A 22343-nucleotide genomic window follows, 5' to 3' on the forward strand; every position below is an offset into this window, starting at 1 on the left:
GGGATCCTATACATATTTATGTAATTAAATTTGGTTACTTTCTCTTGTTAATCTATCTCATGTCAATTTAATAGACCAGCAAAAAGAACCTAGAAGGGTAGAGGAACATACCGTTCTCTCCCATAATGTAGATGACTGAAATGTTAGCTAGAATCCAAAGTATCGCTCAAAGTATAGTTTCTAGAAATTAAATGTAAACATGCAAATAAGAAGCTGTATTACATTTATCCTCCCCAGCCTTGGTCATGAATAAGAGATGAAGAGATGCTTTCAATCTCATGTGTCTTGGGGGTGGGGGAAGTTAGTTTTGTTTGGGGGGAGCAGGGAGAGGAGTGCTTCCTTTGGAGGCTTATTATTAGCTTGTTTGTATGAGGCTGAGAGTCTCTTGCTTGTCTCATCAGCTCCTTGAAGAAGATGACAGTTGGAATGTTCCTGGCTTCCATGGCTTTTGTGGTGGCTGCAGTCGTGCAGGTGGAAATTGATGTGAGTTGCACTCTGATTCTCCAGTGGCCATTCCTGGTGGCTCAGGTGGGGTGTTCGGAAGTCTTCTTTCTCTAGGACCAAGAAGATTAGGGCAGGACAGGGTCTTTGCTGATAAACTAAGGCCTGAAGCTATGGACAATGTACCATAGGAGCAAAACAGTCCCTTTCTGACAACGTGCACTGTGGGGTCTTACCACTGCAAAGGACGCAGCCAGGAATAGGATCAAAAGAGTGCACTTAATTAGGAGAAAAACCAGATGGCAGTTACATCAGGAGCTTCCATTTATAATGCAGTTTTTATAATGGGAGAGAAATTTATGAAACTTGTTCTTTTGCATAAACTCCTAAAAGATCTAGTTAAAAGAAGTTCAGCACTCACAAATTATTTCAAAAATGTGTAAATTGTCTTTTTGATGACAGTCTTCCCTTTTGTATTCTAATGTTTCTAATAATGGTTAATTCCTATGCTAATTCACATGTCTATTGGACCCAAAATTGGGCTAAACTAGACTCCTAAAGTCCTTATTCTGAGATCAGGTCCTAGAAACAGGGCATTATGTAGTATGTAAGATAAGAGGTAAAAGGTCTCTGTCTCTCTTTGTCTCTCTCTCTCTCTCTCTCCCTTCTTCCCACCTTCTCTTTTTTAATTTCCATTTTTTAATTTTGAAGTAAAAATTTTTGGTAAAATATACATAGTATGAAATGTACCGTCTGCACTATTTCTAAGCGCACAGTTTAGTCGTGTTAAGTACATTCACATTGTTGTGCACTCAGTCTTCAGAATGCTTTTCATCTTCCCAAATTGAAACCCTATGTCCATTCAACAACTCCCCATTCCTCCTTCCTCCAGCCCCTGCTAACCGCCATCCTACTTTCTGTCTTTATGCATTTGACTGCTCTAGATACCACATTAAGTGGAATCATACTGTGTGTGTCCTTTTGTGACTGACTTATTTCACTTACTATAGTGTCCTCAAGGGTCGTCCATGTTGTAGCATGTGTCAGAATTCCCTTTCTTTTTAAGGCTGAATAATATTCCGTTGTTATGAGTATAGCACATTTTGTTTATCCATTCATCTGTTGACGTACACTTGGGTCATCTCACCTCTTGGCTTTTGTGAATAATGCTACAATGAGCGTGGGTGTACTCACTTTCTCTTGAGCATAGCTAGTTTTGTGGAAAACGAATTGTGGAGCTAAAATAGAAATAGATTGCTTGCGTGACACTGGGATTTGAGAGAGGGCCTTGTAAAGGGAAAAGGCAGAAACCCTGAGCAAAGATGTAGAGGCGGGAGGGCATGCAGCATTTGGGAAAGGATATTTGGAGCACCCTCTCCAGGGCTAAGGTCTGGGCTTCCAGATTTACAGGGGAGACATCCTGGGAGAGTCGATCTCAGGTGCCACGGTAAAATAAGCATTCATTTAGGCTATGGTTACTCTGACCCCCTTTGGGTGTTAGACTTTATAATCTGGCATCCCTTGACCTGGAGGTAGGTAGATCCAAGGTAAGACCAAGAGCAGCCTCTTTCTGGTTACTTCTATGTTCTGCACAAACATCCTTTTCTGTGGGTGCCATGAAGTAAGTGATTGGAGGCTTTGTGGGAGGTGTTTGGTATGACTCAGCCAGCACAACTTTCCATGGCTGTGGGGAAAATGACTCTCATGCCATGGCTGGATTATCTTCAATGCAAACTGAAGACCTCACTGCCAATTATCTTTTATTTTTCTCAGAAAACTCTTCCAGTCTTCCCCAAAGGAAACGAAGTCCAAATTAAAGTACTGAATATAGGAAATGATAGAATGACTATATCTTTTCCCGAAAAGATGGTGACACTTGACCAAATATCTGGAGTAAGTAGGAGATGCAATTTTTTTTTCATCTTCTGACCTGAGTTGTAATAGGATTTATAGAAGCTGATAGTTTTGGTCCTTGTATGAATTCCAAGATAACCCAGTGATAAAATGTCTCAGTATCTTGATCTCCTTTTGGCTTCACTCTAGACCAGTGCACATCAAACTTTAATGTGCACATGAATTGCCTGGGTAGTTTATTAAAGTGAAGACTCTTGATCAGTAGGTCTGAAACGCTGCGTTTTTAACACGCTCTTGGGTGATGATACTGCTGGTGCATTGAACCACACTTTAAATAGCAAGATCTGGGTCAGCGGTTCTCTCCTTGGGGCAGTTTTGCCCCACTAAGAGACATTGGGACAATCTCTGGAGATGTTTTTCATTGTGACAACTGGGAGTGTGCTATTGGCATCTCCTATGTAGAAGCCAGGGATGCTGACAAACAACTCCCCACAACAAAGAATTATCTGACCCCAAATGTCAATAGAGGTGAGGTTGGAAAAACCCTAATGTGGATAGTCATTGGTCTGGATTAGAGATTCTCAACCTTGAGTCCATATTGGAATCACCTGGAGAACTTTGAAAATCCTGATACCTGGGTCCCAACCCCACAGATTTTTTTTTCAATTAATTACCAATTTATTTTATTTTTTTTTATTTAGTTAGTTTCAGGTGCACAAAACAATGTAATAGTTAGACATTTACACCCCTCACAAAGTGATAACCTCCCTCCATCTGACATCATATACAGTTGTCAATTCCATTGACTCTGTTCCCTATGCTGTACTCCACATTCTGTGTGTGTATATATATATTAAATTATAGTTGACATTCAATATCAACCACACAGATTTTGATTGAACTGGTCTCTTTCCTGTTTAGACACTGTTGAGAACCACTACCTTAGATCTTGCCAAACTAATAACCTTGAAAAACAAGAAAGTTTGACTCTTGATGCTTGGGACAGCCCAGTATTGATTATCTCCAGGGCTGTTGCTTTTCCCCGAAACTGTTCTTTGCCCAGTGATAGAAATTATTTCCATAGCATTCATCTTCATAAAACAAAACAGAAGTAAAATGCTGGGTGGAAAGTATAATTCCTATGGTAATACTAAACAACTTCATGAGAGAGTCCACAGGGCGGGTGGAGAGCTGAGATAAACCAGTGCCAGCTCCCCAAGGCATTTTTTGATGTGTATGAACTTGCACTGGGAATGTCAAATAACATGCCACGACAGTGTTTAATTACAGAGTTCAGAAGAAGACTCCATGGTATTAACATGACTCCTTTTCCCCCATTATAGACAGATGAATTTTTCAGTTTTGACGTGGACAAACTGACAAGTATAAACATTTCTTCTACTGGATCCCCGTTAGTCAATCCAGTAACGCATAAGTTTGAGCCGGGCCATCGCCATACCCTTCTAGTGTGGGCTCCCAACAATTACCGAGTGGTAAGTAACTATACACCGATAGCTGTTTGTGATGATGGAGACATGGTGTTTTAGTGGTGTAACTTTGTTTTACCCCTATGTCGTATTACTTTAGATGATCCTTGATTTCTTCCTTCTTCAAGGACACAAGTCATTTGACTTCCAATAAAAATTTGATGGGTGGATTAATTTTATTTTTACTCTTACTTAAGTATTTAATATTAGGGTTAATATTAAAAAGAACTTTTGAGCATAGGGTGTGTGTGTGTGTGTGTGTGTGTGTGTGTGTACACAACTGACACAGAATGCATATGTGCATTCTCAGTGACTTTTTGAGATAAATTTTAGACTATATCTTTAATTGTATTTTTAAATGTTTTCACTTAGTAATTGGAAAATGAGAGTGGTTTCTGAAAAAAATATATAGTGAACGTATCCAATAAAGCAATACACATACATATAAAATATTTCATGCCAAAATATAGGTGTTTAGATATGCCATTCAGCATGTAAAGAAGCTGTGAAGGTATACTTGAACTAAATAAAGGAGTTGTGGTATTTGTAAAGTAAATTTAAGTGAGCTTCTGTAGAACTGCAATATAGAATTAAGATTTCTGAGTCATGTGTTTAATTAGGGAGCTGTTGAATGGCTTGTTCTAAATTCTTGGAGAGCGGTGTTCTGTGGAACCACTGGAAAGCAGGCATCAAAAATTGTAAAGGCTCACGTTAACTTAAAAAAAAAAACAAGGCTGAAGCATTGAGCCCAGCAAATGTAATCATTATGCCCTTAGTTCCTAGGATAAATGCCAACATCATTCTGCTTCTCAAAGGATGAAATGATAATCTAAACATATTCTAAAGGATTAGATTTGAAAATGTTTTCTATCTCAGGTAAAGGATGGCCTTAACCAGAAGCCAAAAAAAGGACAAAATGGAATCAGGTATGTATATTTCTTTAAAAATAAAGTTATATCAGCTTCTTATGTAAGTATGCATACCCATAGTAAAGTCCAGCTATAACAAGAATATAAAATAAGAGTATCGAGTTTATCCCAAGAAGCTAAGGCTGGTTCAATATTCAAAAAATCAATCAGCATAATCCATTATCTGAAACTAAAGAGTAAAATCTATATCATCATATCAATGATGCAGGAAAAGCATTTGATAAATTCAGTACCCATTTATGAGGAAAACTCTCAATAAACTAGTGATCGAAGGGAACTTTCTTACTCTGAAAAGGGACAGCAGAGAAAACTCAAGCTTCCTTTATACTTAATGTTGAAATTTGAGGTGGTCTCCCCATAAGATTAGGAACAAGGTAAGATTGTCTATTCTCTATACTTCTATTCAACATCCTTCCAGATGCCAGTGCAGTGAGACCAGGAAAAGAAGCAAAAATATCTAGATTGAAAAGGACGAAATAAAACTATGCCTGTTCACAGGTGACATAATTAACTGCATAGAATGTCCCAGGGACTTTACAAAAAAGCTGATAGAATCAAGTGAGTTTAGAAAGGGTACGAGACACAAGGTCAACAATAAAACAAACAACGTATTTCTATACACTAGGAATGAATAATTGAAAACTGAAACTTTAAATAGCATTTACAATAGCTCCCAAAAAAGATGAAATTACTAGTTATAAGTCTAATAAAACATACACAGGATTTGCGAGTTGAAACTACAAAAGGCTTATGAAAGAAATCAATAAAGAGCTAAATAAAGGGAGAGATATTCTGGGTTCATTAATTGGAGAACTTAACATGGTAAAGATGTGAATTCTTCCCAAATTGATCTATGGGTTTAGTGCAATTCTTATCAAAATCATAGCATTAGTATTATTTTGTTTATGTTTTTCCAGTTTTATTAAGTTATAATTGACAAATTAAGTTGTATCTATTTCAAGTGTACAATATGATGGTTTAATATATATATATACACATTGTGAGGTATTTACCACAATCAAATTAACACATCCATATTCTGTTACCTTTTTTGTGATAAGAATGTTTAAGATCTAATCTCTTAGCAGATTTCAACTATACAATACAGTATTATTAACTATAGTCACCATGTTGTATACTAGGTCCTTAGAATTTATTCATCTTAGCACGGAAAGTTTACATCCTTTGATCAACATCTCGCCATTTCCCTTCCACCCGACCCCCCCAGTCCATGACAACCACTCTATTTCTATGAGTTCAACTATTTTTTTTTAGATTCCACATTGATACCATATGGTACCTGTCTTTCTCTGTCCGGCTTATTTCACTTAGCATAATGCCCTCTAGCCATATTGTCACAATGGCAGGATTACTTTCTTTTTTGTGGCTGAATAATATTCCATTGTACACTATATACATATATAGTGGATATATATGGTAAAAAAAATGTCATATATGTGTTCAAAAATATTGATAACTTAGATTTCATCCAAACTAAAAACTAAAAACGTTTGTTCTGTAAATCTCATTGTTAAGTGAATGAAAGGATAAGCTACATACTGGTAGAAAATATTTACAAATCACATATCTTACAAAGAATTTGTATCCAGAATATATAATTACTCTCAAAACTCAATAATTAGAAAATAACCCAGTTTAAAAAAAAATAGAGCAAAAGATTTTAATGGACATTTCACTGAAGAAGACATACAAATGGCAACTAAAGACATGAAAAGAGGTTCAACCCCATTGGCCATTAAGGAAATATAAATTAAAACCACGGTGAGTTTCCTGAACACACCTGTTGAATGGCTATAATATTTTTTTTATTTGACAATACCAAATAGATTAGAGTTCACCCTAATGAACTTATTTTATCTCTTAAAAGACCCTATCTCCAAATACAATCACATTCTGAAGTATTGAGGGTTTGGATTTCAACATGTAAATTTGGGGGGTGAGGACACAATTCAGTCCATAACGTCTTCTTTTGTGTCTTCTGGATTGTTCTTCTCTCCCACACACATGCACATAACACAACTGCCCTAGCAGATCTGGAAGGAAATACTCTGATAATGGTCACCTGGCCCTTTTCTGATCTTTGTAGTTTTGTCTGAGCTGGAAGTGCCTCTGGGATTTCCTTTGTGCCTCAGATTATTCTTTTGTGACTCAGAATTCATTGTTTTGGTTTCTTTGGAAACAGACAGCTTAAATTGTGGTATCCTTTCTTGTTCTGACACTGTTAAAGCTTCATTTTTTTTTTTATTGTTTTGTTGAGATCTTGGAAAAGAAGTACCCATGAATTCAGCAACAGTACCCCACCAACCCACCCATGTGAAGTAAAAGATACACTAGAAACGTTTTTCTTTTATTTTCTGTTTGGATGATCTATCCATAGCTGTCAATGATGTATTTAAGTCCCCTAGTATAATTGTATTTTGGTCAATTTCTCCCTTTAGTTCTGTTAGTAGTTGTTTGGTATATTTCAGTGCTCCCTGATTGGGGCATAAATATTGATGACTGTTATGTCTTCTTGTTGTATATTCCCCTTTACAATTATGAAATGTCCATCCTTGTCTCTCGTTATCTTTTTCACCCTGAAGTCTGTTTCATCTGATATCATTATGGCTACACCTGATTTTCTCTGGGTACCATTTGCTTGGAGTGTCAATTTCCACCCTTTCACTTTGAGTCTATGCTTGTCCTTGTAACTGAGATGTGTCTCTTGGAGACATCATATAGTTGGGTTTAGTTTTTTGATCCAATCTGCTACTCTATGCCTTTTTATTGGTGAGTTCAGTCCATTTACATTTAGGGTGATTATTGATACGTGAGGATTTCCTGTCGTTCTATCTTTAGTTTTCTGGTAAGGCTGTGTCTCCATTCTTTCTTTGCCTTTTTGTTGTTGTCTATTATTTCTGTGTGGTGGTATTCTATGATGTTTCCCTCTGTTTCTTCTTTTATTACAGTATATATTTCAGTTCTGGATTTTTTTTGAGTGGTTACCCTTAAGTTTATGTAAAAGAAAGTTTGATATTTAGAGTATTCCATTTTCTTCAGCACCCTTACTTTCTCCATTCCCATATTCCAGTTCAGGGCTTTACTCTCCTCCTTGTTATGATGATACAAATTGTCCCTGTTGATGGTGGTCGAATAGCCTCCTTTAGTATTTCTTGTAGTGCAGGTCGTGTATAGAAAATTCCCTCAGCTTCTGTATGTCTGGAAAGGTCTTTATTCCTCCTTCATATCTAAAGGATATCTTTGCTGGATATATTATTCTTGGCTCATAATGTCTCTCTTTCAATAGTTTGAATATTTGGTTCCATTCCCTCCTGGCTTGTAGAGTTTCTGCTGAAAAATCTGATGATAATCTAATGGGCTTTCCTTTGTAGGTTACCGTCTTCTTTTCCCTGGCTCCCTTGAGGATTCTTTCTTTGTCGTTGATTTTAGACAACTTCAATACAATGTGCCTTGGAGAAGGCCTGTTGGGATTGAGGTAATTAGGTGTTCTATTTGCTTCTTGGATTCGATGATCCAGTTCTTTCCACAAGTTTGGGAAGTTCTCATCAACAATTTGTTTGAATATACTCTCTGTTCCCTTCTGTATTTTTTCTCTTTCTGGTATGCCCACTATTCTTATATTGCTCTTTCTGGTGGAGTCAGAAAGTTCTTGTAGAGTTCTTTCATTTCTTTTAAGTCTCAAGTCTCTTTCTTCTTCCATCGGTGTCATTTCTAGGTTTCTATCTTCGATGTCACTGATTCTTTCCTCCATCTGGTCAACTCTACTACCTAATCTGGCTATTTCATTCTTAATTTCTTCTATTGAGTTCTTAATCTCCAGAAATTCCATTTGGTTCTTTTTTAAAATTTCAATCTCTTTCATAAAATGCTCATGTTGTTCTTTGATTGCGTTTCTGAGTTCATTAAATTGCCTTTGTGTTTTCTTACATCTCGTTGAGTTTTTTCAGAACTGCAATCTTGAATTCTCTGTCATTTAAGTCACATATTTCCATATCTTTAAGTTCCTTTTCTGGAGACTTTTCACTTTCTTTCTGAGCTGTCTTGTTTCCTTGGTTATTCATGGCAATTACTGATTTATTATTTCTCTTCCTAGACATCTACAGGAGTGGCTTCTGCAACAGATTGTTAGGAAGACGTCTTTCTTTTGTTTTCCAGTACTTGTTGATAGAATGTTATTTTCTCTCCGACTGCAGCCTTTTTATTCCTCTCTCACACAGTAGTGCTATGTTTTCTCTGCACTATTCCAGCTCCTCACACAATGGGGGGATTCCCTGGGAGATGGGCTTCTCCTCTGTTAACAGTTCGCCTGGATCATAGGGTGCCGCGTCCCTGTGGGGATGCGGAGAGCTTCTGAAGTTCCAAAGCTCTTCCTGCACCAGATTCAGAGTCCTTATGTTTCAGCAGTTCTGTTTACTCCTGTAGGGATCCGCCCAGTTGGTGGGGCCAGGGGTGGGGCGAGTTGTGAGAGGTGGCCCAGAGCAATGGTGGCAACCACCACCACCACAGCCGGTCCGCTTCCACAGCTCCCTCCCCTTTGCCGGAACTAGTTGGGCTGCGAATCTGTGTCTGCGGTCCACAGTTCTCAGAACAGCAAATATTCTGTTCTTTTGATCTGACACTGCTACTGTTCCGCTTCTAGCACCGGGCAGGTGGCGGCGGGGGGAGCTCTGGGAGGGTAGGGAGGGGGCGGCTAGTCTCAGTGCCTAAGGCTTCCATTCTCCGCTCGGCAGTGAGGGCTTAAACCACCGTTTTCAGCCTTCTTCCCTCAGTCTTTTCTCCAAGGTCTCTGCCTGAGGATTGGGTTCAGCCGTGTTATATGCTGCCCCCTCAGCCCTGTGGGCCGTAAGCGGATCCCTAGCAGTCCGAGTCCTTCCCTCTCCCGCAGCTGCGGTAGTTCCGGGATGCAGCGAGCTCGGAGCACTGAGCAAGTCTGCGTCCTGCACCCACACGGCTCCGTCTCCGCACTTCTCCCTTCTCTCCTCCCCTGCTCACACGATTCTCCCACCTTTAGGTGAATTCAGTGGTGGGCCTCTTCGTCTTGCCTGTCTGCTGTGCAGGGAGTCCTTTGTGGAGTTATTGTTGTTCGATTAGTTGTAAATTCCAGGGAGGCTTTACCAAGGCTCATCTCATGCCGCAATTTTGATGACGTCTCCCAACTTTTTTCTTTTAATTGCAACATCAAATCCTTAAAAGATCCAAGGCTTTATTATTTCAGTAATGTCCAGGAGACAACCCGTTAAAAAAAGACAGGTTCTGAACAACTAGTCAGAAACTAACTGATAAATAGAACAACTTCAAGAATTTCAGGAAGTCAGATTTATGAGTAATATATGAATTAAAGAAAGTACACAGAATTTTAGGCAAAATGGTATCCTTTTAATTATGTGGTATCAGTAATTTGGAAGACTTAAGTAAATTACCTTAAATAGACTCTTTTAAATAAGGTGGCAGTACTTCAATCAAAAATTGATCAAGAATTTTTTTTTTCAAAGTGGTGAAAGAGCAGTTTATTAGAAGAGAAAGTAAACTCTGAAAAGTTAGGAGCTGGCCCAAGCAAAAGCGTGCCTCAAAAGACTCAAAAGGCCTTGATCAAGAATTTGATATTAATCTTTCTCATGCATTTTTAACATTATATATTGTTACATACATGTGTATCTATAAATAATTTTGAGCATGTTTTTAAACAATATGTTATTGTCCTGTGTATATGTCATTTTACAATAATATAAATAATAATATAAAATATTATTTTAACATTTAGCCATATTGATATATACACCCCTTACTCGTGCACTTAAACCACCTTATAATATTCCATTGCATGCATATATCACTATTTATTTATCCATTTCTCTATTCAAGGAAACTTAGGTTATTCTCATTTTTTCCAAACAATGCTACAATCCACATTCATATATGTTTCTTTTTCCACATGTGAGACATTTCTCTAGGACAGTGGTCTTTAGACTTTTTATCACATTCAATAAAAACATTTTGGGCATGCACCCATTATAAATATGGTATCCTTTATAAATTACATATAAACTATTGTACCAAATTAATATGTTCATGATAAGTAACACAAAAAAGAAATATAAAAAGGGTGAGAAAAGCAAAAAACAATTTTACTAAACAGTAAAAAACAGTAAAACAATTTTAAAAAACAGTAAAAAATATATTTTACTGAATATATTTATTCATTATGGGTATAGAAATCATTAGTGTAGATAATGTGATTGTATGCTTCATGAGTTTATTAAAAAAAAAAATCTCAATTTAAGATTTGAAAAAAGCTATGCAGAGGCCTGGTTGTAAATTCAGTTTATTTCAATCCTGGTTTTCATGACTGTGATACTGATAATGATACTTTAAGGAGGAAGTGATGGTGAAGCATAATTGGTCATAAGTAAATTCAAAAAGAAACCTTCATTCAAAAAATTGTGAAGGTTTTAACAAATGCTGCTGGAACAACTGGAAATCCACATGCAAAAGACTAAAGTTAGACCTTCTCTACCTGGTACCATACACAAAACTTAATGGATCATAGACGTACTATAACAAAAACAATAGAATTTGTAGAAAAATAATAGGAGTAAATCTTTGAGACGTTGGGTTAGGCAATGGTTTCTTAGATATGAGACCAAAAGCGCAAGCAGCAAAAGAAAATAATAGTAACTTTGGCTTCATCAAAACTGAAAACTTTTGTGCTACAAGTGACATCATCAGGAAAGTGAAAAGACAGCTCACTGAATGAGAGGAAATACTTGTAAATCACATATCTGATAAGAGATTTACATTCTGAATATATAAAGAATTCTTACAAATCAACAATAAAAGGACAGATAACCCATTTTTTTTAAAGGGGCAAAGTATTTCTATTGACATTTTTCCAAAGAAAATACACAAATGACCAAAAAGCACAAGAAAGGGTCCTCAATATCATTAGTCATTAGGGATGACTATGACCTAATACAAATCAAAACCACAACGAGATACTACTTCACACTCACTAGGCTCTAATTTTAAAACAAACAGACAATAACAAGTGTTGGTGAGGTTATGGATAAATTAGAATCCTTATAAACTGCTGGTGGAAATGTAAAATCATGCAGCCACTTTAAAAAACTATTCCTCAAAATGGTAAACATAGAGTTACCATATGATCCAGCAATTTCACTCCTAGGTATATACCCAAAAGATATGAAAACATGTATCTACCCAAAAACTTGTAGATGAATGTTCATGGCAGCATTATTCAAAATAGACAAAATGTGGAAACAACTCAAATGCTCATCAATTGATAAACAAAGTAGGGTCTATCCATACAATGGAATATTATTCAGCCATAAAAAGGAATGAAGTGCCTACTGATATATGCTATTACATGAATGCACCTTAAAAACATGATGCTACGTGAAAGAAGCCAGACATGAAAGACCCTGTACTGTAGGGTTCCATTTACATGAAATGCCGGGCAAATCCACAGAGACAGAGAGCAGCTTCATGGTTTCCAAGGACTGGGGGCCCGGGGCACGGAGAGTCACTGCTAATGGGTATTGAGTTTCTCTTTGGAGGGATGAGAATTAGATTATTGTGATGGTTGCACAACCCTGTGGGCATACTAAAGCCACTGAATTGTACACTTTAAATGGATGAATTTGGTGGTACATGAATTTATCTCACAAAGCCGTTTTTTAAAAAAAAATTAGAAGGAACGACTCTCAGCCCCTTGGTTATTCTTTAAAGAACTGGTCCCATCTTGTCGTTTTCTCAGCTGGTTCCCATTCTCCATATCTCATTCCACAATCACTTTGTAGCCTTAGCTCTCAGACCTCCTAAGAGGCCTGTGCTAACTTGAGCCTTGATGGGACTCCAGGACTGTGCCTGATCAAAACCATTAGAGCACAGTAGACCTTGGATCTCTGCTCTCCTCACCCTTCAAAGCAGAGTGTGTTTGCTGCTTATGCTTCACTGTTTTCTATGTGTGCCTCTGATATATGTGATGTCGCATTGTTTCATATTATTTTCATTCTTTTTGGTATCTTGTACCAGTCTGAGACATATGTCAGGCAGGTCATAGTACTCTAATCTTAGCGTGGAATTTATTCAAAATCTTATATAGTTAGGACCCAGGCCCAAGGGTTTACTTCCTACCCACTGTTTCTTTGAATGGTTCATCTCAATCGTTGATAAAAGTAGCTTTTGTAATTTGGAGCCTAATTCTACCTATTGGGCTCCTGTCGACTCATATCTGGTTCAGTTTTCTATATTAATCACCTATCATACTACACCAAGTCGAATGCCTAAGGATGTCAGGACCTGAGTTGAATTCACTGAAGTGTTCTCCCAGTCCCTAGAATCTGACCAATATTACTTGTTGCCACAATGTTAACTTGTCTACATATTTTAGGGATGTAGAAGTTAAATTATTCTTTACTGTTCTTGGTGTACACTATTATTTCTTTCCATTCTCTAAATTGGATAGTCTGCTGTAAACCTTCAGTCACCTATCTGGTAGGAAAAATCAACTAGTCTTATTTTGGGCAGCACCCTTCTCCTCCCTGGGGTAGCATAAGAGTGTCAAGGTCTTCTCTAGCCAGGAACACTCAAAGAAGGGATCTCTAATCATCTGCCCACACAGCTCAGCTAGTTCCACATGAAGCTTGGGCACAGGGCCCTTTGTAGAGACTGAAATCGTGGGAATGTGCTCCCGTCTTATTGGGTGTTCCATTTCTAGCTGTATTCCAACGGGGTGCCAGTCCCTGTCACTTGCAGGCACAGGTTCTACTCTCTGAGCAGGGTTTCCCAGACTGTTTCTGATTGCTGGACTGGCCCACTTCTTCCTCTCCATCTTTTGGAGCCCCTCCTTGCCTCAGACTCCTCTTTAGAGGTAAGGAAAATAAATGGGCTTCCCTTAACAACTCCCCAAAATAAACCCCGGTTGGAAGCTGTCTTTTGGATTCTCAACAACTTCTGCTTTGGGTCCTTCACCACTATAGCTCTAAAGCTTCTGAAGCAAAGAACACAAAGGCATGGCTGTCTTCTTGAAGGGATAGGGATCATCACCTATTTCAGTCCATACTTGATATCCAAAACATCATTGAAATTCAAGTTCCTAGTTACAAAGTACTTAGAACAGTTCCTGGCATTTAATTGTGTTTAAAAAAACCAAAAAATTATTTTAGATATGTTCTCATGAGTGAGTAAGCAAGGGCATAATTGCTTACTTTCTGCTTTTACTCTAAAAATATTCTGTGAACATCTTAAATTCCTTCTGATAGGGAGCATAGACCAATTTCAGGTGTATATAACTGTGACCTCAAACAAATCATTCCATAGTCCAGTCACAAAGTACATGTTTTTCTGTTTCAGATTTGTAAATGCTTTGTACGAGAGCTTCAACGTCACAGTGGATGATAAAATTTATGCAAATGTCACCAATTACAATGCCAGCGAATATCAGTTTTTACCTTCGGGCTCGTAAGTACCTATACTAGACCCTTTGTTCCAAATTTCAAGGATTTCAAGTCTTTTTCCTTAAACAATACATTGAAGCATTTAATACCAAGAATGTTAACCTGTATTATTCTTTTTTTCACAGAAAATACTTCACACTAATCTCAGCAGAGATTCCAGAAAGGTGTAATAAATCTTTTGAATCAGACTTTGGATTCGGTAGTGCATATACCTATGTAATCAGTAGGAAGGAGGTCAGTAACTCATTCCATTATATCAGAAGTTCTACTCCAACTTTCTTGATCGGAGTCCTCACACACACTTAGGATGTAGTAATGATTTGACTAGAGTAGTATTAGCATCTGTATTTTAAATGGGCTTAGAATTCACCACCAGTTCTTTAATTTACCATTGACTTAAGTTCACCATTAGATGAAAATTGAACGGGCTGATTTACTCTTACTAAAAGTTCATGTTGACCTGTATCTGACACTTGTAGTTTAAAGAGATGGCGATATTTTAAACAAACCTGACTAACAATCTACTCTCTGATTGAAGAGGAAAACACTAGTGAACATATTTTCAACTCCCACAAGGGCCATCTCATCACAAGTATAAAAAGCAGTGTTGTGTACTTACCTTGCAAATGTGTACTTGACACAACCCTAGAAGTCCAAACTCAAGTTGCCTGTTTGAGCAACTTTTCTTTTAGAAACAATCTTGATTTTAATTTTTGGCCTTATTGGTTTAGGATGACTGCCCTGAACCGAAGATATTTGAAGATATTTCACCCAACACGATTAACATGGCTCTGCAAATCCCACAGTATTTCCTCATGACCTGTGGCGAAGTGGTTTTCTCTGTTACAGGATTGGAGTTCTCATATTCCCAGGTTTCGTGTTCATTGTTTTTACCACCCTTTCCCTATACCCCTGCCTTTCAAAATGCTGCTGGGACTTCATGTACGTCTGGGGTGGTCATATATTTAGAGTTTAAAGTAATTCTAGAAAGCATTATGGCATTTTCCACCAATCAAGGTTTTTGAGATCACCAAGTCTTGTCTTTATTGACTAAGAATATTACTATTTAGCTTTGTGAGTGCTAATATCATATGTGTTTGTATTCCCACAGTCATATACAGAGGTGTGTAGTCCTAAGTAGGAAAAACTGTATGAATGACTGTTACCAGGGTCACAATAGCCAGTAGACTCCGCTTTCTGAAGCCACCAAATGGTATCAACAGTGCTCATTTCCAAGTCTTTGTCCCCGTTATCTTGAAAGCTCAGTTGAGGTCTCTCTGTAGCTCCCAGTAAACACACTGATAAAGGCCTCGCTTTCAAAAGGTAAAAGAATATGTGTGTGTGTGTGTTTGTGTGTGTGTGTGTGTGTGTGATTGCTTTGTGTATATTATGTCAATGAGGCAAATTTTGCAGATACATGACTTAGAGCTTAATTTATGAATGATTTAATTAAAACTACAGTTATAGTTTTTGTATGCCCACATTATCTAGTACCTCCAATTTTTGCAGAAAAGGTTGTAAGTATGAACCGGATAATCCCTTTCTGTGGTGACCTCACACTGTAATAAAGGAGGTGACTATAACTAACACAGGTGACAGGAGTTTGAAGAGGGGTTTTGGTGACCTGGTAGGGAAGCTCACAGAAGAGCGAGCTCACAGCTCAGAGAGCAGCCTCCGCATGGAGGGAAGATGGTATCGTGCTGGATGGCTTTGCTTGGAAACTCCTCTGTAGAAATAGAGTCTGTTCATCTGTAGATTTGTCCATGTAGGATGGCAGCTTTGCAAGTATGTGAAGAATGTAAAACAAGGGCTCCTTGTATGTTCTTGCAACTTGAGCATTTGGGGTATCTTGCTGTCCAAGCGATTATCCCTGTGACATCTAAACTAGCCTGACTTTTCATGTACATTTTTAGGGTAGACTGCTTAAGGAAAGACATCCGTGAGTTGTATTCGCCTGCTAAGGCTGAGATCTAGATTGGGACTCTCTTTGCGTTGCTTCCTCAGGCGCCTTCCAACATGAAGTCAGTGCTTCAAGCGGGATGGCTGTTGACAGTGGCAGTTGGCAACATCATCGTGCTCATCGTGGCAGGAGCAGGCCAGTTCAGTGAACAGGTACGGGAGGAAAAGGAGATCGTCTTACTCGTTAGTGGTCAGCATGATGACCCTCCCCAGCCATCTACATATACATGGTCATCTCAGCGAGTAGCTGCATAAAACTGCCAGACCAGCCAAACAGGGCAGCTACCAAAGGTCTTATGGTCCAGTATTTGCTGATTCTTCCTATTTCTACTGGGTGTTTTACATTTGGGAGCAGACAACCCAAATAACCGGGTTGGGTTAATATCCACATCCCGTAATATGGCTTACCAGCAAAGAAACGATCTCTCCTAGCCTCCGTGAATGCAACTTAATGGCCCCAAACCACACATGTTAGCCAGAAGTTGTCATACCGGTAATACCTAAAGTTAAAGTCATTCTAAAGGTTGTTGTAATTTTTCCAGTTAAAATAAAGTAGGGGCTTTTTATGATACTTAAACTCTCTCCTTCAGCACTTGAGTATATCTACCTTATAAGGGAGTCGTTACCCCATCTCATCAATTTCATCACTTCCCCTCCGGGGTCCCTTCAGGGCATGTACTAATGCTCTGTGCTCATGACCTCAAGGGACTGCGAAGGGATAACATAGGGGCCCAGCACAATCTTTTTCTTTCAAGACCACTGCCTGGTGTTTTCCTGGTACCCATGCTTGCAGGGACCAGCTACATGCCTTAAGACTTGGGTTTTTCAGAAATGTTCTCTCATCTTCCCAAAGTCTTGTGTTTCTGCATTCCAGTGCTATTAGAAAAATGTTATCTTTATACTTGAGCATTCGAGAAAAGCTGGCCCTTCTGTATTTGTTGTGGCCATAACTGACCATTCTATATCTAGGGCAGGAACCTAGCAATTTTCTATAACAATTTATTTTCAAAGCACCTTCCAACTGGACACAGCAAGAAAACACACGTGATAGATCTACTATTATAACCAGTATTGTTTTTGTTTCTTTCTTGCTCCAACTTCAATTCCTTCAAAGTGGGCCGAGTACGTTCTGTTTGCTGCGTTGCTGCTGGTTGTCTGCATTGTCTTTGCCATCATGGCGCGATTCTATACCTATATCAATCCAGCAGAGATTGAAGCTCAGTTTGATAACGATGAGAAGAAGAAGAACACGGAAAACCCATATTGCAAATCGGATTCCGTCTCACAGACACAGATGTGAATGTCAGCAAGCAAGTGGAGGATGGACTGGGCCCAGGACATGCCCTGACTTCTGTCCCCAGGGGGCAGGACACTGTTGGATGGCCCCCAATGGGAAAGACTCCAGAATTGTGAACCACACCAAGAAAATGATTTTCTAAGCAACTATCAATGGTGGCTTAGGAGCAACTTAAAACGCTGAAAGAAATCTTTTTTTTTTAAGAGAAGTCTTATTTAAAGTGTGCATGCATGCACACACACACATACATACACACACACTTTTACAACACTGAGAGCATACCCTGTGTTTAACTCCTTTCCAACCACACAAATGAAGTTATTTTGGACTAACACTTTTTGAAAGGTTGACAAAGTTCCATATTGTTTGTCTTCTAACACTGTGAAAACAATGTTAAACAAGGCAGGAGACAATGTGAAAGTGCATTATAGGCTTTCAGATGGCATATAATAAGTACCAGCTAGTATTAGCTAATAACTTTACTTTTGTTTTTTGTTTTGTTTTCCCAGTCCCTACCTCTTTTTAAATTATGTATAAACTCAAAAGACCACTCTGGTAAAAGCCAGTAATGATTTTTGGAGTTTTCATAATATGAAATAAATCCCCATTCTTAAGAATAAGTGTCTGTGTGTCTTTGAGTAAGGTGAGAAAGCCTTAACATGTTTCCTGGTTATTAAATCTGTGCACACTTACTAAAATTTCATCAGAAGTTGATAAAAGCATGAAGAAAACAAACCCCTACATATAATAAATTCTAGGAACGTGAAATATCAAGGTTTGTTTCTTTCTGGTCCTATTTTCCCCAGGTGCAGTATATATATCTACACTTCTTTTTTATTGCTAGGATCTTTCTGTGTGTGTATTTATATACCATCTCAAAATGTTTTTCTTAATGCTCACGAGCATTTTTCTGCTTGAATGAAAATTCTTCCAAAGCATTACAAACACTTAATGCCTAATTCATCCTATATTTATCATTTAACCATTCCCAGAACGAATCTACTTTGGTACTCCTATAAAAACAAGCAACTGTTATTACACAAACTTGTGCACAACTCTGAATATTGGAGCCAGTTTCTGGATTAGGAGAAAGGGCCCATGTTGGACCTCTAAGATGCTTCATGCACAAGCTCCTCAGTGAAAGGGAGGATTCAAAGTCCAAAGTGAGAAACGTAAATGTGATGATCAAACCTTGCCGAAGACCTTCTCCACTGTCAGGATCAAGTGCTCATTTCTTCACTGGGGCTTCTGAGGCGTTTTTTCTCTGGACATACTTTTTTCTCTCTGTTCACTCTGATCCAACCCACATTGAGTTTTTCTAGTTCTTGGAATGCATCAAGTTCTCACTTTCAGGTCAAAAGCAAAAGAAAAATCAGGTCCTGAGACATTTATTCTCTACCCATTGCTCACCCACCCCATCCACCTGGCTCAGTCTTCGTCATTTTCAGGATTCAGGCCACTTCCTCCAAGAGTTTCCCTGTCCCCATCCGCCCACATTAGGCTGTTTCTCCTCAGCTCTCTCCCGTCACACATCCCTCCGTGTCTCCTAACTATGAAGCTTTCCCTTGACTGAAAGCTCTGTGTGTACCCTGTTCTACGTCCAGTCTCCAGGACCTGGTAGTCCTCTATGTGTCAAATAAATGTTTTCAACCTCTTGGGCTATGAGGAGTGAGATGGAAGAGGCAAAGAACTGAAATTCGATAAGGTTTGAATGAGCCTAATTAATAAACTCTAGTGTGAACGACTAGCTATATAATTTCACCTCTGATCATTTCTACCTTCTAACTTCTACCTTCTGCCTTTGATGGGGGAAATCAATAATTACAGTGATGAGCACTCAGTTTTCATTACCCGCCTTTGTGAATAACTGAAAGAGAACTAATCTTAAATCCTCAAAAGATATTCTAGGGCCGGCCCGGTTGCCCAGGTGGTTAGAGCTCCATGCTTCTAACTCCGAAGGCTGCCAGTTCGATTCCCACATGGGCCAGTGGGCTCTCAACCACAAGGTTGCCGGTTCAATTACTGCAAGGGATGGTGGGCTCCGCCCCCTGCAACTAGCAATGGCAACTGGACCTGGAGCTGAGCTGCGCCCTCCACAACTAAGATTGAAAGGACAACAACTTGACTTGAAAAAAAATCCTGGAAGTATACACTATTCTCCAATAAAGTCTTGTTCCCCTTCCCCAATAAAATCTTTAAAAAAAAAAAAAAAGATATTCTAGTCTTACTTCCTCTTACAGCCTCTGGGTAACTTTGGGCCACTCTGAACTTTTTAGATCTCATTTTCTTCTCCTACAAAACAGAGAATGCTAGACATTTTGAGGTCTTAAAAATTCTTTGTTTGATGGCGTCTGGCACACAACAGACTTCCAAATATTTGAATGAAAGCCCACCCCTCTATGGACTCTGATGTTAACACTAGATTTCTCTGCATATGGTCAGAAAGGACTCCTACATCATTTTCATTGGCCTTTAAATGATGTGATGAGGGTGCAGAGGAGAACTGGGGCACTTTGCTCATCAGTGTTAAATATTCAGAGCCATCTTCCCTCTGGCTATTATTTGACCACTTCTTCCAAACATAATCAAGACTGATGGGTGCCAACATGGGTGTTCTAGATGTGAGACATTAGACAATCACAATTGTCATGGGGCAGGGGTGACAGAAAGGATGCATGTGACCAGATCAACAACCTCTGGTCTTCTGCCCTTTCCTTGGCCCCCATTTTTTTGTGTATTACGCCTTTCTCTAAGTTCTGGACTGATCGGTATGTAACCAAAATAGTACTCTGACATTAAAGACTGGCTGACTATTAAAGTACAATTCAGCATGGGTTGGGGATAATGGAAATGCTTTCTTTGGAAATAGCAGGACTTCATCGCTTATACCAAAAAGCCAGAATATTTTGAGAAGTGTTTGTTTATAATGTATATATGAATCTTTGTCATATCAAACTATGTTTGTTTTGTTTCCACATTTATATATATATATATACATACTATATATATAAATATATATAAATATATATATATGTGTGTGTGTGTACATATATATATATATATATATATATATATATAGTAGATGTCCTTTATTTCTTTCAGGGTAGTTAAATATTTATTTTACAATCTACCATAGACTTTGTAAAATTATTTTATTAAATGTGTGTTCAAGTTTGATTTTTATTGTATTGATCATTGTAGCCATAGATTTTGTCATGTATTCTGGAAATTTTTTGAAGCCTCATTTTTTTATGACAAACAATAGTAGTTAACATTTATTGGACACTGCATATGTGCAGACAGCATGTTAAGCACTCTATTGCATGAAGTTTACAAACGTGTAATCCTTGCAACAGCCCTATGATATAGATTACTATCATTATTCCCATTCCACAGAGGAGTGTATTTCCCTCAACAGCTTCCATTTTATAAAGAGCTCCTAAAATGTTCTATGTCCCCCATTACCACAGGAAAGAGACAGGAGGGAAGTACAGGCCGTCTGTCACAAAACTCTGTTTCACAGGTTTCCCCAGCTCTGCAGTTGCCAGCCACAGATGCCAAGAGCCTTTCCCTAAGCTGTACTTTTGGACAGAGATGACATTCTCTGCTGCCCCCTGCTGTTCAACCTGGATTTTGGTCTTCGTAAGACCAACCTCCAGAGACTAAACTTCAGTTAAGTCATGAGTCTTAACTTGGGGTCCTTGGTTTGATTTACAAACCTGGAAAGAATAGTTAATACAGGCATACCTCGGAGGTATTGTGAGTTTGGTTTCAGGCCACTGCAATAAAGCATGTGTTACAATAAAGCAAGTTGTAATCTTTTTGCTGGTGGAAGGTCTTACCTTCAATTTGTAAAAACTGCAACATCTATGAAGCACAATAAAATAAGGTATGCCTGTATGTCTCACCCAGCTACTAAAAGTCACAACCCATGTGTTTTCAATAAGAATTAAGGACCTACAGCAGGCATCCCAGGAGGGAGTAAGCCCTCATGATGGAATTAGTGCCCTTGAAAGAAGAGGAAAGGAGAGCGCCCCTCTCCCCTCAGTGAGAAGGGCATCAGTCTACAAGCCAGGAAGAGAACTCTCACCAGAAACCAACACTGATGACATCTTGACCTTGGACATTTAGCCTCCAGAACTGTAAGAAAATTAATTTATGTTGTGTTGTTTAAGCCCTCCAGTGTGTGGTATATTGTTATGGCAGCCCGAGCTGACAAAAACAGGTACCAACAGTCCCCATTTGTCAGGGACTGAGTGAATTCCCTGGGTAGTCCTGGGCAAACCAGGACCTATTGGTCAGCCTAATTTATGAACTGATGTCGGTAAAGTGCATGGCATGGAGCAAGTGCTCTATAAGTGCTAGCAATTTTTACCTCATTCCTTCAACAACTATTTAGTAACATGTTCTGTGCTAAATGTGGTTTAATATAGTGGGGTACGAAATAGATAAAGCCCGCCCTCATGGAGTTCACAAGTATCTATTAAGTGTCCAGACCAAATCATCAGGGTCTAGTTGTGTGACTGGTTAATAATAGGGGCTGTGGCAGAATGGGAGGACAAAGTTCAGGCACAGCTGGGCTCTGGGGAGGTGGCCCTCAGGCGCTTCTCTCAGCTGTCCCTCCGGCAGAAGCCACCAAACGAGGCAGTCACCTCGGTTGTTTCATGTTTCTGAAATATGGAAGCCCAAGAAGCTGGGTCGCGCCAGGGCTTGGTCAAATGACCACCGCTGGTTTGCGAAAATGGCTCTAGGCAAGCTCAGTAGCGCCGGATTTGCCTTTTGACTAAGCGAGGTCGTTGCAAACTGTATGGAAGTTCCCCATCTTGGCCACAAGATGGCAGAAGAGAACACGCTTGGGGAAATGTGCCAATCAAAGGCT

General features: G+C 38.8%; 1 protein-coding gene across 1 annotated transcript in view; it reads left to right on the top strand.

Moving 5' to 3' along the window:
* SLC15A1 (solute carrier family 15 member 1) overlaps window positions 1-18229 on the top strand; it is a 47807-nt gene extending 29578 nt beyond the window's left edge. Inside the window, exons 14-22 of the mRNA XM_081046266.1 lie at window positions 402-483; window positions 2215-2334; window positions 3639-3788; window positions 4659-4708; window positions 14105-14212; window positions 14334-14442; window positions 14940-15080; window positions 16213-16320; window positions 17282-18229. Of these exons, the coding sequence (XP_080902392.1) occupies window positions 402-483; window positions 2215-2334; window positions 3639-3788; window positions 4659-4708; window positions 14105-14212; window positions 14334-14442; window positions 14940-15080; window positions 16213-16320; window positions 17282-17467 (1054 nt within the window). The 3' untranslated portion in view covers window positions 17468-18229. The remainder of the gene's footprint in view (window positions 1-401; window positions 484-2214; window positions 2335-3638; window positions 3789-4658; window positions 4709-14104; window positions 14213-14333; window positions 14443-14939; window positions 15081-16212; window positions 16321-17281) is intronic.
* The last annotated feature ends 4114 nt before the right edge of the window (window positions 18230-22343 follow it).

Source organism: Rhinolophus hipposideros (genome assembly GCF_964194185.1).
Source record: "Rhinolophus hipposideros genome assembly, chromosome: 4".
Classification (NCBI taxonomy): Eukaryota; Metazoa; Chordata; class Mammalia; order Chiroptera; family Rhinolophidae; genus Rhinolophus; species Rhinolophus hipposideros.